Genomic DNA, 17,525 nt, shown 5'->3' with positions numbered 1-17,525 from the left:
CATAAGGTGAATGCACCAATTTGTATGTCGCTCTGGATAAGAGTGTCTGCTAAATGACTTAAATGTAAATGTAAAATGTAAAATGTAATACTTAAGTTAATACTTTGTAGCGCCACCTTTTGCTGCGATTACAGCTGTAAGTCGCTTGGGGTATGTCTCCATCAGTTTTGCACAGCGAGAGACTGAAATTTTTTCCCATTCCTCCTTGCAAAACAGCTCGAGCTCAGTGAGGTTGGATGGAGAGCATTTGTGAACAGCAGTTTTCAGTTATTTCCACAGATTCTCGATTGGATTCAGGTCTGGACTTTGACTTGGCCATTCTAACACCTGGATATGTTTATTTTTGAACCATTCCATTGTAGATTTTGCTTTATGTTTTGGATCATTGTCTTGTTGAAAGACAAATCTCCGCCCCAGTCTCAGGTCTTTTGCAGACTCCATCAGGGTTTCTTCCAGAATGGTCCTGTATTTGGCTCCATCCATCTTCTCATCAATTTCAACCATCTTCCCTGTCCCTGATGAAGAAAAGCAGGCCCAAACCATGATGCTGCCACCACCATGTTTGACAGTGGGGATGGTGTGTTCAGGGTGTTGCTTTTACGCCAAACATAATGTTTTGCATCGTTGCCAAAAAGTTCAATTTTGGTTTCATCTGACCAGAGCACCTTCTTCCACATGTTTGGTGTGTCTCCCAGGTGGCTTGTGGCAAACTTTAAACGACACTTTTTATGGATATCTTTAAGAAATGGCTTTCTTCTTTCCACTCTTCCATAAAGGCCAGATTTGTGCAATATACGACTGATTGTTGTCCTATGGACAGAGTCTCCCACCTCAGCTGTAGATCTCTGCAGTTCATCCAGAGTGATCATGGGCCTCTTGGCTGCATCTCTGATCAGTCTTCTCCTTGTATGAGCTGAAAGTTTAGAGGGACGGCCAGGTCTTGGTAGATTTGCAGTGGTCTGATACTCCTTCCATTTCAATATTATCACTTGCACAGTGCTCCTTGGGATGTTTAAAGCTTGGGACATATTTTTGTATCCAAATCCGGCTTTAAACTTCTTCACAACAGTATCTCGGACCTGCCTGGTGTGTTCCTTGTTCTTCATGATGCTCTCTGCGCTTTTAACGGACTTCTGAGACTATCACAGTGCAGGTGCATTTATACGGAGACTTGATTACACACAGGTGGATTGTATTTATCATCATTAGTCATTTAGGTCAACATTGGATCATTCAGAGATCCTCACTGAACTTCTGGAGAGAGTTTGCTGCAGTGAAAGTAAAGGGGCTGAATAATTTTGCACGCCCAATTTTTCAGTTTTTGATTTGTTAAAAAAGTTTGAAATATCCAATAAATGTCGTTCCACTTCATGATTGTGTCCCACTTGTTGTTGATTCTTCACAAAAAAAAATACAGTTTTATATCTTTATGTTTGAAGCCTGAAATGTGGCAAAAGGTCGCAAAGTTCAAGGGGGCCAAATACTTTCGCAAGGCACTGTATATACAGTTGAAGTCGGAAGTTTACATACACCGTAGCCAAATACATGTAAACTCAGTTTTTCACCAGTCCTGACATTTCATCCTAGTAACAATTCCCTGTCTTAGGTCAGTTAGGATCACCACTTTATTTTAAGAATGTGAAATGTCAGAATAATAGTAGAGAGAATGATTCATTTCAGCTTTTATTTCTTTCATCACATTCCTAGTGGGTCAGAAGTTTACATACACTCAATTAGTATTTGGTAGCATTGCCTTTAAATTGTTTAACTTGGGTCAAATGTTTCAGGTAGCCTTCCACAAGCTTTCCACAATAAGGTGGGTAAATTTTGGCCCATTCCTCATGACAGAACTGTTGTAACTGAGTCAGGTTTGTAGGCCTCCTTGCTCGCACACGCTTTTTTCAGCTCTAGCCACAACTGTTCTATTGGATTGAGGTCAGCGCTTTGTGATGGCCATTTCCAATACCTTGACTTTGTTGTCCTTAAGCCATTTTGCCACAACTTTGGAAGTATTCTTGGGGTCTTTGTCCATTTTGAAGACCCATTTGCGACCAAGCTTTATCTTCCTGACTGATTTCTTGAGATGCTGCTTCAAAATATCCACGTAATTTTCCTGTCTCATGAGCCATCTATTTTGTGAAGTGCACCAAAGCACCCCCACAACATGATGCTGCCACCCCGTGCTTCACGATTGGAATGGGGTTCTTCGGCTTGCAAAAGCCTCCCCCTTTTTCCTCCAAACATAACGATGGTCATTTTGGCCAAACAGTTCTATTTTGTTTCATCAGACCAGAGGACAATTTCTCCAAAAAGTATGATCTTTGTCCCCATGTGCAGTTGCTTTTTTATGGTAGTTTTGGAGCGGTGGCTTCTTCCTTGCTGAGCGGCCTTTCAGGTTATGTTGATATAGGACTCGGTTTACTGTGGATATGGATACTTTTGTACCTGTTTCCTCCAGCATCTTCACAAGGTCCTTTGCTGTTGTTCTGGGATTGATTTGCACATTTCGCACCAAAGTACGTTCATCTCTAAGAGACAGAACGCGTCTCCTTCCTGAGCGGTATGACGGCTGCATGTGTAACGGATGTGAAACGGCTAGCTTAGTTAGCGGTGGTACACGCTAAATACCGTTTCAATCGGTGACGTCACTTGCTCTGAGACCTTGAAGTAGTGGTTCCCCTTGCTCTGCAAGGGCCACAGCTTTTGTGGAGCGATGGTTAACGATGCTTTGTGGGTGACTGTTGTTGATATGTGCAAAGGGTCCCTGGTTTGCGCCCGGGTATGGGCGAGGGGACGGTCTATAAAGTTATACTGTTACACATGATCGCATGGTGTTTACTATTGTTTGTACAGATGAACGTGGTACCTTCAGGTGTTTGGAAATTGCTCCCAAGTATGAACCAGACTTGTGGATGCCTACAATTCTATTTCTGAGGTCTTGGCTGATTTATTTTGATTTTTCAATGATGTCAAGCAAAGAGGCACTGAGGGTTTTTGAAGGTAGGCCTTGAAATACATCCACAGGTACACCTCCAATTGACTCAAATTATGACAATTAATCTATCAGAAGGTCTAAAGTCATGACATAATTTTCTGCAATTTTCCACAGTCAATTTAGTGTATGTAAACTTCTGACCCACTGGAATTGTGATACAGGGAATTATTAGTGAAATAATCTGTCTGTAAACAATTGTTGGAAAAATTACTTGTGTCATGCACAAAGTAGATGTTCTAACCAACTTGCCAAAACTATAGTTTGTTAACAAGACATTTGTGGAGTGGTTGATAAACGAGTTTTAATGACTCCAATCTAAGTGTTTGTAAACGTCTGACTTACGGCTTTTTTCAGGCTTCCTTAGTGATTTTACCCACCGCAGCTACTGCTGGTGGAAGGATTGGAACTTTCCATGGCATTCAGTCATTGTCAGGCATATGCACACATTTTAGAGAAATGAAGGCTTGTACAAGAATATGTGTAACATGTTTTAATAGGAGAGAATATAGCGATCCTGTTATGCCAGTCATAAATTGGCAACACAACAGCCTGATAATAATGCAAACTAACTAAAGTATTACCAGAGGAGAGGAAAAGGTTTAACCTACCGCTGCCCATGCAGTCCAACAGTAAGTGCAGTGGCAGATTTAGGCATACGCGACATGGGCAGCCGCCCAAGGCGGCATGTTGCCGGGGCGGCATGGGGCACCCACACAAAATAAATAAATAAACAAATTAAATAAATCTTCCGAAATGTGACATTTGCGTGATCCGTTTTCTATCTCTCATTTGCACGTCATGTCAATGACATCATGTCACCGTGTGGGACTGTGGGTCAATTAACCTTGTCGGAGTGGGCGCCCTGATTTTAGTTTGTGAGCTAGGCAGGCTACTGCCTGGAAAGGTCTCCCACTCAGTACGAGATGGGGAGGGGGCGGGGTAGGTTGACCTCAGGTCTCCCCACTGGAAGCCCAAGGTAGGGGGAGCGCTAACAAAGGTGCGCTAACAAATAGCGCACCTCTGACTTTGTACAGTACTGATGCAATTAGTAATTAAATTAGTAGTGCAATTTAGTTTGTGTGTTTCTTGTTTGAAGTGCAATAGTGTACTAATCAGGTTCTCTTCTTTATGTGTGTTATTATATCTGTGTGATATAGGATTTGTGCAATTTAGTTTTCACCCAGGGAGCCATACAAGCTAGAACCGCCACTGAGTAAGTGTCATTGTATACAATGACATCGGATTTACGATACATTCAGAAACGAAGAATAAGAGTTACAGCAAACTTCCGTGTTACCCTGTAATGCGTCCGTCTGAAACGGATTAAAACCCATTTTTAAAACCCATTTTCGATCAGAATGAAGAGGTCTAATTTGGATAGATAGTGAAACCAATTACGTGAGAAATAATTGAAATAATTGTGAAGAGAGTTGTGAAGAGAGTTGTTGTCACATTAATAATAACCTTACCAGGGTTCACATAACCGGAAGTAGACGTGGAACTTCGGTTGTCCCCATAGAGAATGATAAAGGCTTCTAGTAGCTAAAAGGTTATTTCCACCATTTTAATGTAGTCAACTGGGTGGTATTTCCGACTTCATTGGCTGGTCCTTCCTGATGACCATGTTGAGGTCAGGAGGGATCAGCCAAATGTGAAGAAAAACATTGACTACTTCAAAATATAGATTGCCTCAATAGCGCTGCTCGTGCGCTCACAGACGCCATAATGGATAGTAAAATAGCGATGCACTCTCTAGCATTCTCTATGGTTGTCCCAGCGTTCGACTAGGAACTACTGAGTTAAACATTGGAAAGAACAAGAACTGAGAATATAGGGATTGTCGTTTTAGCAAGCTGTATTTTTCGGATAATATGCATGTCATTTCGCGATTTATATTATTTGAAAAATGATTGAACACATGCTTCGGTAGAAGATTCTGCGAATGCTGATGATACAAAGAGAGGCAGTCTGTACCAGCTAGCTACCTGTCAGATCATTTAGCTTGCTTGTTAACTAGCTTGTCAGATAAACACAACTTTAGTTTCTAGCTACTATTGTTAAATTGTTAAAGCTCATTCTCTCAATATGAAGACACATTATGTGGAGTTGTTGACAGTGTAAGCTAGCTTGCTCAAAGTTTGAGTGTCGGCTTGAGCTAGTTAGTTAACTTGCTATCACATATCTCTAGCTATCTAACACAGGTAGTTAGATAGGTATCAGATAGGCAGTCAGGCAAGTCTTATCCAGAAAACATGTCGCCAATTCCTGTCCTACCCCTTGTTATCAATGGGTGCATGTCTGCACTTGGGTCCTTGGCCACATTAAAGCTAATTCCAGCCTTCAAAGACCACTTCATCTCAGCCAGACTCTATGGGATGGATCTCAACAAAACGAACAAGAAGGAAGTGTACGTTTATCAATGTAAATTGTTTACCAATGATCTACTATCCAATAGCCTATGTTAATCTATTTTACATTGGCTCGTTGTTTGTTGTGGTTTTGTCCTGACTTATTTTAATTTCTCCTCTTTGCAGGCCAGAGTCTCAGGGCGTCATCAGTGGGACCGTGTTCCTCATTATCATGTTCTGCTTCATCCCCGTGCCTTTCCTCAGCTGCTTTGTAGAAGAGCAGTGCACTGGCTTCCCACACAATGAGGTGGGTGAGGGAACTGGGGGAGTTAACTATACTGTACCTATTATTCTGTCTGTTATTTGTTTATTTGTATCCCCATTAGCTGTTGCAATAGACGGTTTGGTTGTTTAGCGATGTGATTGAGAAGCTTAATATCAAAGATGCTTAAAGTTATACCACAGCCTTACTGTACCCTCGTGACCTGTCACTATAAAAGCGGTGTGGCGTGACATACTGTCTGTTACTTCACTTGAACCCCACAGAGGTGGAGGAATGACATGAAAGCTTGGCGACCCGTTACTCTACTTAGAGAATCAAGGTTACATCCATAACCCAACGTTCCCTTTCGTTTTTGTACCAGGTCGCCAAACGACCTATGGGAGATGCTATTCCAAAGAGGGGGATAACTAACCTTTTAACTTAGTCCCTGGGATGTCCTTGCATCCACCACAGGATGCAATAGAATATAATTACCCAACAGGGTACCACAGAATTACAATGGTGGTATACAACTGTATAAGCAAGCTGAAAGTTAGAACTTACAAAATGAGGTTCAAGGTTCACATTATGCTCACGTATCTGGGTTGAGAGAGCGTGCCGTGTCCAAAACTACAGACCCCACTGATGGAGATTCTGTAGTACCTCATGAAAGTCATCGGTGTTGCTCAACTTGCAGCAGTAAAGATAAGAGTCCAGGGAGGTCCTTCTCAACAGGGCCCATGAAGTGGCCATACCCCTGGTGTGCTTCCGTCCCGTCTGTAGTTGGTCTACCTGCTGCAGCGTAACCCAATGTGCTTTGAAACAGTGTGCCTTTGGTGTTCTCCTCATAACATACAAAAAGTTTGACGAACAGTTATTTTTGCAGCAAGATAGGCACTCAATGCCCTAACCGGACAAAGTGTCCTGTGGAGAGGCGGGTGAAATGTCGCTATGATTAAGGGCTGTTTAGTATGTGATCATGAAAGCACCTTAGGTAAGACTGCTTGATTTGGCCGAAGCACTGCCTTAGATCCATCTTCTGCTAATGTGAGGCATGAAGGAAGGGTATAAAGCACATGTAATTCTTTAACACGATTGGCTGAAACAATAGCCAATAGAAAGGCTTTCTTGACTGAGAGCTCACATAGCTCTAGTGAAAACCGTGGCTCAAATGATGATCTCAGAAGTGATCGTAGGACAACATCTAGCTCCCAAATGAAATGTTATTGGTCACGTACACATATTTTGCAGAAGTTAACCCAGGTGCAGCGAAATGCTTATGTTTCTAGCTCCAACGGTGCAGTAATTACCTAACAATACACACAAATCCAAAGCATAAAAATAAAGGAATTTAGAATTATCAGAACGAGCAATGACAGTCCAGAATATAAATGTGTATGATGGTGTGTATAGACATGAACATTATATAAATAGAAAAGGTGTTAGTTATAGGATGACTTGACTAGAATAGAGAATATAGTGTACTTGGAAAGTATTCAGACCCATTCACTTTTTCAAAATTTTGTTACGTTACAGCCTTATTCTAAAATAGATCAAATATTTTTTCCCCTCATCAATCTACACACAATACCCCATAATGGCTGGGGCAGGTAGCGTTCTCCTGGCATCCGCCAAACCCAGATTCGTCCATCGGACTGCCAGATGGTGAAGCGTGATTCGTCACTCCAAAAAACGCATTTCCACTGCTCCTGAATCCAATGGCTCAGTAGTGAGTGTTGCAACCGAGGACAGGTGATTTTTACGCGCTTCAGCACTCTGCAGTCCCATTCTGTGAGCTTGTGTAGCCTACCACTTAGCGGCTGAGACGTTTTTGCTCCTAGACGTATCCACTTCACAATAACAGCACCTACAGTTGACCAGGACAACCCTAGCAGGGTAGAAATTTGACGAACTGTCTTATTGAAAAGGTGGCATCCTATGACCGTGCCATGTTGAAAGTCACTCTTCAGTAAGGCCATTCTACTGCAAGTGTTTGTCTATGGAGATCGCATGGCTGTGTGCTCGATTTGATACACCTTTCAGCAACTGGTGTGGCTAAAATAGTTGAATCCACTAATTTGAAGGTGTGTGCACATACATTTGTATATATAGTGTAAACACGAGTGAAGAAAATACAGTATGTCACGTCACACTGCCTTTTATAGTGACAGGTCATGTGGGTACAGTAAGGTTGTGGTGTGACTTTAAACATCTTTGATATTAAGTAATTTGGCAACCCATTACGAAAACGAAAGAGAACTGACGAGTGCGCCATGGTGCAAAACAGAGGGGGTTGGCATAGATCGTTGACAACATGTAAACTATTTCATCTCCAATAATAAATAAATGTGCACAATGAACACTTGTTTTCACTCATACATCAGTACAGTTGTTTTTTTAGCCAAAACACCTTAAAACAAGAGATGGTATCAAGAACAAGATAAAACTAGCTAAAACAAGCCCCCTACGGTACCCACATGGCAGCTTATTGTCATTGTTGCTAGCTATCTGACCATCCAGAATCACAACGGCACATGGACTTCTGCCCCATTGAAGCGTGCTAATTGTTTTTAGTGGCGTTGTCAGCTAACCCATCTATAGCAACAGGTACTCTTCTTGCGGACCACACAAAGCACGATACACAAAAATCAGAGACTGCAAGACAAAAAATACCAGACAAAGTATATCTCTGGCCTACATTCGTAATGTGACAGGCTGACATTGCTCAACATTTCTGCCTGCTTGTCCTGTCCTGACCAGTTTGTCCAGCTAATTGGCGCTCTACTCGCCATCTGCTGTATGATCTTCCTGGGTTTCGCTGATGACGTGTTGAACCTGCGCTGGAGACACAAGCTCCTGCTGCCCACCATAGCCTCCCTGCCGCTGCTCATGGTCTACTTCACCAACTTCGGCAACACTGTCATTGTGGTGCCCAAGCCCTTCAGGCTCTTACTGGGGATGCACTTGGATCTGGGTGAGTGAATGTCACAATAAAAATGACAGACAGGCAAACACAACGTCATCTGTATCACATATTTTGTTTGGGCACAATGCAAATTTCTCTTGAAGTTCCACTTAGTTTGCACACAGCCGCAGGAGAGCTGGATTATAAATATCCATAGTGTTTCTTCAGGCAAAGCTGGTTGAAATTATATAAATTCCAACTACTTTACAAACAGTATATCTGTTTGTTACCTGGTTGTAATGACGTCATTTCAATCCGTTTTACTCGCTGGCAGTGTTGTATCAATTTCACTAACATTGTAAGTCATCCTCCATGCTTTGTTGTACATCTTATGCTGATTGATGTTCTCTCTTCTCTGTAGGTATTCTCTACTATGTCTACATGGGCATGCTGGCAGTTTTCTGTACTAATGCCATCAACATCCTGGCAGGCATCAACGGCATCGAGTCAGGACAGGCACTCTTCATCTCTGGCTCCATCATCGTCTTCAACCTGCTTGAGCTTGGTGGTAAGTGGCGGTTTTCTATCTTTCATCAACATCCCCTGTTCTCAGTGCTTCAATTATGTGTCTACACATCCTACCAAATGTTTTTTTTAAATCAAGGAACCTTTCCTGGTCTAATATGTAGAAATGTGGATGTAATTGTGCACACTCTTTTTGACTTTTGCAGGAGATTACAGAGACGACCACATTTTCTCCCTTTACTTCATGCTCCCGTTCTTCTTCACAACTTTAGCACTTTTCTACCACAACTGGTGAGTTGGAGACGCTGGCCGTGTCTGAAATCTGTCTTGTCGACTACTTACTAAACCGACATACTAATTGTACCTCATACTATTTAGAACGCACTGTTTAGCAAAAATGAATGCAGTAAGTAACAAATATCAAAATACAGTACCTTCAGAAAGTATCTATACTCTTTGATGTATTCCACATTTTATTGGGTTACAGCCTGAATGCAAATTTGATTAAATACATTTTAAAAATCTTACCCATCTACACACAATACCCCATAATGACAAATTGGAAAGATGTTTTAAGCAATGTTAGCAAATTTATTGGAAATGAAATGCAGATATCTCATTTACATAAGTATTCACACCCCTGAGTCAATACATGTTAGAATCACCTTTGGCAGCAATTACAGTCGTGAGCCTTTCTGGGTAAGTCTCTAAGAGCTTTGCACACCTGGATCGTACAATATTTCACATTATTCTTTTTTAAATTCTTTAAGCTGCAAGTTGGCTTTTGATCATTGCTAGACAGCTATTTTTAAGTTTTGCCATAGATTTTCGAGCCGATTTAAGTCAAAACTAACTAGGCCACTCAGGAACATTCAATGTCATCTTCGTAAGAAACTCCAGTGTATATCTGGCCTCATGTTTTAAGTTATTGCCCTGCTGAAAGGTGAATTTGTCTCCCAGTGTCTGTTGGAAAGCAGACAACCAGGTTTTCCTCTGGGATTTTGCCTCTGCTTAGCTCTATTCCCTTTCTTTTTATCCTAAAATACTCCCTAGTCCTTGCCGATGTCAAGCATACCCATAATGTCACGCCCTGACCATAGAGAGCCCTCGGGTTCTCTATGGTGTTCTAGGTCAGGGCGTGACTAGGGGGGGTGTTCTAGTTCATATTTCTATGTTTGTTTTAGAGGCAGCTGATTGTCGTTGTCTCAAATTAGGGATCTTACTTAAGTTCTCCATTGTTCCCACCTGGGTTGTGGGATATTGTTTGTGTATGTGCTTGTTGCACCACGTAAGTCACGTTTTTTATTTTTTTAAATTGTTTTGTTGGAAGTTTCACTGTGAAATAAGATGTGGAACTCAAATCATGCCTTGGTCCGTCCATTCTAACAACCGTGACGCATAACATGATTTCATCATGCTCAATGTCTGCTTATTTTATTTTTACCCATCTACCAATAGGTGGCCTTTGCGAAGCATTGGAAAACGTCTCTGGTCTTTGTGGTTGAATCTGTGTTTGAAATTCACTGCTCGATTGAGGGACCTTACAATTAGCTGTATGTGTGGGGTACAGAGATGGGTCATTTGAAAATCATGTTAACCTCTAAAAGTCTAAGGGGGGGTCCTATTAAGCTAACATATGGAATTGTTTTAAGATGGTCATACCATGGCTCATTTAGCTATTTGATTTAGAATTGTAGGACCCCTTTAAGTATCAAAACAAATATTTTAAGAACATGTTTTGATAAAATATTAAATTTGGCTTTTACTACTATAGCCCATAGAAACATATTGAATAACACATTCATAAATGGAAAAAAAGAGTCACAAAATAAGTAATTAGGTTTTGAAGTGTCTGTCCTGTATTTAGGAGATATAAGAATGCTCAGTAAATATTTTTTTTTGTTTTGACACATATTTAACCCCTTGTTTTTTGGGGCACAAAACTACCTTCATATTTCCATTCATGTGTATTAGTTACCTTCAGACGAGTCCACTGAGACTTGTTGGGGTAGTAGCGCCAAACGGAGAACACCATGGTGTTCATAAGTCTCCTCTTTTTGTAGGCCAAACCGTTCGGACGCTACAGACGTTCCCGTGAGAAGAACGATTTTCGGTATCTCTAATGGTCTGACAAACACCTCTGTACCTTGGCCCCTTTCCACTGCAGATGCGGAAGGCCTACATAGGCAGATGTGGTGGATTGAGACACAACCCATGCAAAAAAAAACATATCTCTAGCTTAAATTGACAGATTTTGATGGGGATTTCTTTATTATGTTAATTGGATTGACACACATTGTCTATTTATTGACCCTATTTATTCACTCAAGACATTTCAGCTTTTCATTTTTTATTAATTTGTAAACATTTCTAAAAACAGTTCCACTTTGACATTATGGGGTATTGTGTGTAGGCAATTGACACAAAATCTCGATTTAATCCATTTTACATTCAGGCTGTAACCCAACAAAATGTGGAAAAAGTCTAGGGGTGTGAATACTTTCTGAAGGCACTGTACTAGGCTCACCCATCCTAAGAGTGTGTCATCTAATGCGCATTACCGCCATTTGTTAATTTGGGTACAGTGCGTCTCTTACCTCATTATCAGCTGATGTCAAAAGAAAATTCTCTTCCTCAAAAGTGTGCAGTTAATTCTGCTAAATGAAAAACCGAAATGAGTTTAACAGCCTGGCATTTAAGCAAACTCTATTTTATTTAACTATAAAACATTATTTTTTCATACCTAAAATGCCTACTATTCAAGACACGGCTATTGTTTATGGTGTTGCTGTTATAAAGCATGTTGTAGTGTATGTTGGCAATAATTTACATGTGTTGCCTTTACTACAGGTACCCTTCATCTGTGTTTGTGGGAGACACCTTTTGCTACTTTGCGGGGATGACCTTTGCAGTGGTAGGAATCCTGGGGCACTTCAGCAAAACCATGCTGCTCTTCTTCATTCCTCAAGTGGTCAACTTTGTCTACTCACTACCCCAGCTATTCCATGTAGTACCCTGTCCCAGGCACCGCCTCCCCAGGTAACACTACAGCTCTTTCTCCCTTACTCCTATGATAGCATTGATATCGTATACATATCGTATAGTACTTTTGATACAATTCCATGATCTTTTCTTTTCAGATAATCCCTTGTTCATAAATGTGATCCTCATTGTGTGTTTTTCTTTCCCTCCTAAATTTGCCTGATGCATGAAGACTGAACCCAGACACAGGAAAACTAGGAATGAGTTGGTCTAAATTCAAAAGGAGGGACCTCTCCAAATTGGGAAATCTTATTTTACAGGTAATCAATATGTACACATGTTGGGGTATGAATTTGACATTTATTTGGTTGTCCAAAAGAGTGGAATCAGTGCAAATGTTTGACTTGGGTCAGGTAGATTGATATGAATGAAAGAAAGCTTTGACTTGAGTGGATAATGAATGACAGTGTGTTTATCATTTGTGCTGTTGTGTATTTTTTTCACTCATCAGGTGGCAGAGATGCTGCGGGTGCTGGAAGTGAAGCGTGGACAGGAGGGCGATGATGAGTTTGTGGAGTGCAACAACATGACCTTAATAAACCTGGTGCTGAAGATACTGGGACCCACACACGAGAGAGATCTCACCACCATCATGCTACTCATACAGGTATCGACAACGGGTCTAATTTCTGAGTCAAATCAAATTGTATATGTCACATGCGCCGAATACAGGTGTAGACTTTACAGTGAAATGCTTACTTAACTAGCCCCTAACCAACAATGCAGTTTAAAAAAAATAAGAATAAGAAATAAAAGTAACAAGTAATTAAAGAGTAGCTGTGAAATAACAATAGTGAGACTGTATACAGGGGGGTACCGGTACAGAGTGGGGGCACTGGTTAGTTGAGGTAATATGTACATGTAGGTAGAGTTATTAAAGGGACTATGCATAGATGATAACAACAGAGAGTAGCAGCGGTGTAAAAGGGGGGGGGGAGCAATGCAAATAGTCTGGGTAGCCATTTGTTCAGATGTTCAGGAGTCTTATGGCTTGGGGGTAGAAGCTGTTTAGAAGCCTCTTGTACCTAGCTCCGGTACCACTTGCCGTGCGGTAGCAGTGAGAACAGTCTATGACTAGGGTGGCTGGAGTCTTTGACAATTTTTAGGGCTTTCCTCTGACACCACCTGGTATAGAGGTCCTGGATGGCAGGAAGATTGGCCCCAGTGATGTACTGGGCCGTACGCACTACCCTTTGTAGTGTCTTGTGGTCGGAGGCCGAGCAGTTGCTATAACAGGCAGTGACAATCTGTCAGGATGCTCTCAATGGTGCAGCTGTAAAACCTTTTGAGGATCTGAGGACCCATGACACATCTTTTCAGTCTCCTGAGGGGGAATCGATTTTGTTGTGCCCTCTTCACGACTGTCTTGGTGTGCTTGGACCATGTTAGTTTGTTGGTGGAACTTGAAGCTCTCAACCTGCTCCACTTCAGCCCCGTCGATGAGAATGGGGGCGTGCTTGGTCCTCTTTTTCCTGTAGTCCACAATCATCTCCTGTGTCTTGATCAGTCATGAGTGAACAGGGAGTACAGGAGGAGACTGAGCACGCAACCCTGAGGGGCCTCTGTGTTGAGGATCCATGTGGCGGATGTGTTGTTACCTACCCTTATCACCTGGGGGCAACCCGTCAGAAAGTCCAGGATCCAGTTGCAGAGGGAGGTGTTTAATCCTAGGGTCCTTAGCTTATTGATGAGCTTTGAGGGCACGATGGTGTTGAACATTGAGCTGTACTCAATGAATAAGTTAAGGTACATTTATATATATACACAAAATGATGTGAACACCCCTTTAAATTAGTGGATTCGGCTATTTCAGCCACACCCGTTTGCTGACAGGGTGTATAAAATCGAGGACACAGCCATGCAATCTCCAGAGATTGCAGTAAAATGGCCTTACTGAAGAACTCAGTGACTTTCAATGTTGCACTGTCATAGGATGCCACCTTTCCAACAAGTCAGTTCGTAAAATATCTGCCCTGCTAGAGCTGCCTCGGTCAATTATAAGTGCTGTTATTGTGAAGTGGAAACGTCTAGGAGCAACAACGGCTCAGCCGGGAAGTGGTCGGCCACACAAGCTCACAGAACGGGACGGGTTCCAAACTGAGTTCACTACCGAGTTCCAAACTGCCCCTGGAAGCAACGTCAGCACAAGAACTGTTCGTTGGGAACTTCATGAAATGGGTTTCCATGGCCGAGCAGCCGCACACAAGCCTTGGATTACCATGCACAATACCAATCATCGGCTGGAGTGGTTTAAAACTCACCGCCATTGGATTCTGGAGCAGTGGAAACACATTCTCTGGAGTGATGAATCACGCTTCACCATCTGGCAGTCCCAACGGACAAATCTGGGTTTGGCAGATGCCAGGAGAACGCTACCTGCCCCAATGCATAGTGCCAACTGTAAAGTTTGGTGGAGGAGGAATAATGGTCTGGGGCTGTTTTTAAAGGTTCGGGCTAGGCCCCTTTGTTCCAGAGAAGGGACATCTTAATGCTACATTATAGACTATTCTTTTGCTTCTGACTTTGTGGCAACAGTTTGGTAATGTAGTGTATATGAAGCCCCTTTGTGAGCATTTCTAAGATATCTTTGAATAACTTTTAACGCATAATTCATATTTGTCTCTGTCTCAGGTACTGGGGAGTGCGTTGGCTTTTGGGATCCGCTATCACCTGGTTCGCCTCTTCTACGACGTCTAGAGATGCCACAGCTACAGAGAGAAAGCTGAGTGACTTACAGGGAGGGATGTCCAACTATGCTGGACCAACCACGTCTGATCCATGATGATGATTTTGACTATTGATTCCTTGATTATTGCTTCACCTATCCTTCTCTGCTTTAAAATGGGTCTGTTTATAACAAGACTGACAGCTGAGGATGACCTCAGTTCTTCAATGGAAAAAGAACAGGTGAAAAAGCATGCCACTCAAAGGCATCACAATTGATAGAATTGAGGATCTGCTAAATTTACTATTTCAGGATGAGCAATTAAGCACTAAATGAATGGCAATCATACTGTTGGAAAAGAAAGGCAAGAGGTCCATGTACAGGTCAAAACCCAGTCTATATTGAGGATGGCTACTCTTTGTGACAGACACATTGCATATGGAGGGATTGGGAGGATATTTTTGAGTTATTCTCTGAGGGGTTTAAAGCGTTTCTTTAGTCCTGGGTGGAGGGAACTCCAGAGCAGTAGTTTTGAGATTACAAGGGCTACATGAAGGTATTATCGATTAGGAGGTGCATTTTATGAACAAGAAGGACATGGAATGTGAACTTTTCTCAATTTATAATGTATTTGTAAGCTTTGCCTTTGTAATGCTAATTTGTTTTGACAATGAACAAATCTGCTGGTTGTAGGAATGTAAATACAAGTGTAAAAAACTTGAGTGACGTTTTACTCTTGCAATGGAATACTCCAACCAGGAAGTGCTCAGAACAAATCATTTCCTTTCTGAAATGGTTATTTAATCATTTTTAGACACTGAAATAATGCTGAATACAGTCACTACTGCTATTTCTAACCAGAAGGTTTGAAACGTTCCTGTTTTTTGAGGACAATATTCTAGGTGTACAGAACCACCTTACAGTAAGTACATGATTGGCCAAGACAGAACATGGGGCTGACTCAGACAGTACAGTATGAATGAAGACAGTACAGCAGAGAGGAAGAGGTGAAGCTAGAGGTTTTAGTCCAGCCAAAATATGTCCACAAACATGGTTTTTATTGCTAATTTGCTACCTGAGGCTTATAGACGGGTATGCCGACATCACTAAAAAGATGCGCATGATTCAATGGAGTAGAAGTCCGTGGCCTTGTTTGAGTGGTAAGCCTGAAGCAACCGACTGCAGATGAAAGTCAAGGAGTGAAGTTGGTGGAGATGCATCTACCACAGCCAAAAGTCATACTGTGGTTTTCCAACAGCAAGGCCCAGTGCAACATGGCAGTGTTGCTATTGTTTACACAAGTTTTTCTTTGTAATGTCTAAATAAAATAAGTCTCCAACCCCCATATCACACAGTCATAAACTGTAAATATACAGTGCATTAGGAAAGTGTTCAGGCACCTCAACTTTTTCCACATTTTGTTATGTTACGCCTTATTCTAAAATGGATTAAAATGTTTTTTTTCTCCCTCATCAATCTACACACAATACCCCATAATGACAAAGAAAAAATAATACATTTTTGCACACTTATTTAAAAAATATATATAATTAATCACATTTACATAAGTATTCAGATGCTTTACGCAATACTTTGTTGAGACAACTTTGGCAGTGATTACAGCCTCAAGTCTTCTTGGGTATGACGCTCTAGCTCTGCCAGGTTGGATGGGGAGTGTCGCTACGGAACTATTTTCAGGTCTTTCCATGTTCGATCGGGTTCAAGTCCGGGCTCTGGGTGGGCCACTCAAGGACGTTCGGAGACTTGTCCTGAAGCCACTTCTGTGTTCTGCGTTTCTCATGGTCTGAGAGTCCTTTAGGTGCCTTTTGGCACTAGTCCTGATTGATGGAGTGCTGCAGAGATGGTTGAAGGCTCTGTCATCTCCACAGATGAACTATTGAGCTCTGTCAGAGGGACCATCGGTTTTGATCATCTCCCTGACCAAATCAAATTTTATTGGTCACATACACATGGTTAGCAGATGTTATTGCGAGAGTACCAGAGTCGGCCCTAAGCAAAATTCTACTAAGAGGCCCTCCTACCTGACCCGGGAGCCATGTAAGCAATTTGCCATTGCCACACAGTCACACCTGACACCCCAGTGCTCCCTCCTTTAAAACAGTTTGCTCCATCTGTCGGTCTAAGAATAAGTAGACCTATACAGAACGAGTTATAAACAAACAATATTTATTGAATATAATATTTTCTATACTATCTTTAGATGTCAGCAGCTTACCAACCTGCATACCACTGCTGGCTTGCTTCTGAAGCTAAGCAGGGTTGATCCTGGTCAGTCCCTGGATGGGAGACCATGTGGTGTTGGAGGGCCGGTAGGCGGCACTCTTTCCTCTGGTCTAAATTCTTTTGATCCCAGGGCAGTGATTGGGGATGCTGTCCTATGAAGGGTGCAGTCTTTCAGATGGGATGTTAAAACAGGTGTCCTGACTCACTGAGGTCATTAAAGATCCCATGGCACTTATCGTAGGGGTGTTAACCCCGGTGTTCTGGCTAAATTCCCAATCTGGCCCTCAAACCATCACGGTCACCTAATAATCCCCAGTTTACAATTGGCTCATTCAACCCCCTCCTCTCCCCTGTAACTATTCCCCAGGTCGTTGCTGTAAATGAGGTGTTCTCAGTCAACTTACCTGGTAAAAAAATAAAGATAAGTGAATATTAACATAAATAAGAAATTGTAGAAAATGTAGAAAATAATTCAATGTACCACTGAGCTTTTGCCTGGTAATTAGTCCAGTCCTCATAATATTAGCTTTTACTATACA

At 41.8% G+C, this 17,525-nt stretch overlaps 1 protein-coding gene across 1 annotated transcript; it reads left to right on the top strand.

Moving 5' to 3' along the window:
* The first annotated feature begins 4,490 nt into the window (after nucleotides 1–4,490).
* On the top strand, nucleotides 4,491–15,461 carry dpagt1 (dolichyl-phosphate (UDP-N-acetylglucosamine) N-acetylglucosaminephosphotransferase 1 (GlcNAc-1-P transferase)). Its single transcript, XM_046314165.1, has 9 exons — nucleotides 4,491–5,402; nucleotides 5,530–5,650; nucleotides 8,366–8,579; nucleotides 8,932–9,078; nucleotides 9,242–9,326; nucleotides 11,886–12,074; nucleotides 12,250–12,337; nucleotides 12,529–12,684; nucleotides 14,709–15,461. The coding sequence occupies exons 1-9, from the start codon at nucleotides 5,248–5,250 to the stop codon at nucleotides 14,772–14,774; spliced, it is 1,221 nt and encodes a 406-aa protein (XP_046170121.1). The 5' UTR covers nucleotides 4,491–5,247; the 3' UTR covers nucleotides 14,775–15,461.
* The last annotated feature ends 2,064 nt before the right edge of the window (nucleotides 15,462–17,525 follow it).

The sequence above is a fragment of the Oncorhynchus gorbuscha genome, linkage group LG02 (genome assembly GCF_021184085.1).
Source record: "Oncorhynchus gorbuscha isolate QuinsamMale2020 ecotype Even-year linkage group LG02, OgorEven_v1.0, whole genome shotgun sequence".
In the NCBI taxonomy this organism is placed as follows: domain Eukaryota; kingdom Metazoa; phylum Chordata; class Actinopteri; order Salmoniformes; family Salmonidae; genus Oncorhynchus; species Oncorhynchus gorbuscha.
This window is presented reverse-complemented; position numbering and strand designations above follow the sequence as displayed.

Coding starts and splice junctions, on each gene's coding strand:
- dpagt1 (XM_046314165.1), top strand. CDS start 5,248: ATGTCGCCAATTCCTGTCCTACCCCTTGTTATCAATGGGTGCATGTCT. Junction 8,580..8,931: donor GGGGATGCACTTGGATCTGG/GTGAGTGAATGT, acceptor TCTTCTCTGTAG/GTATTCTCTACTATGTCTAC. Junction 9,327..11,885: donor GCACTTTTCTACCACAACTG/GTGAGTTGGAGA, acceptor CCTTTACTACAG/GTACCCTTCATCTGTGTTTG.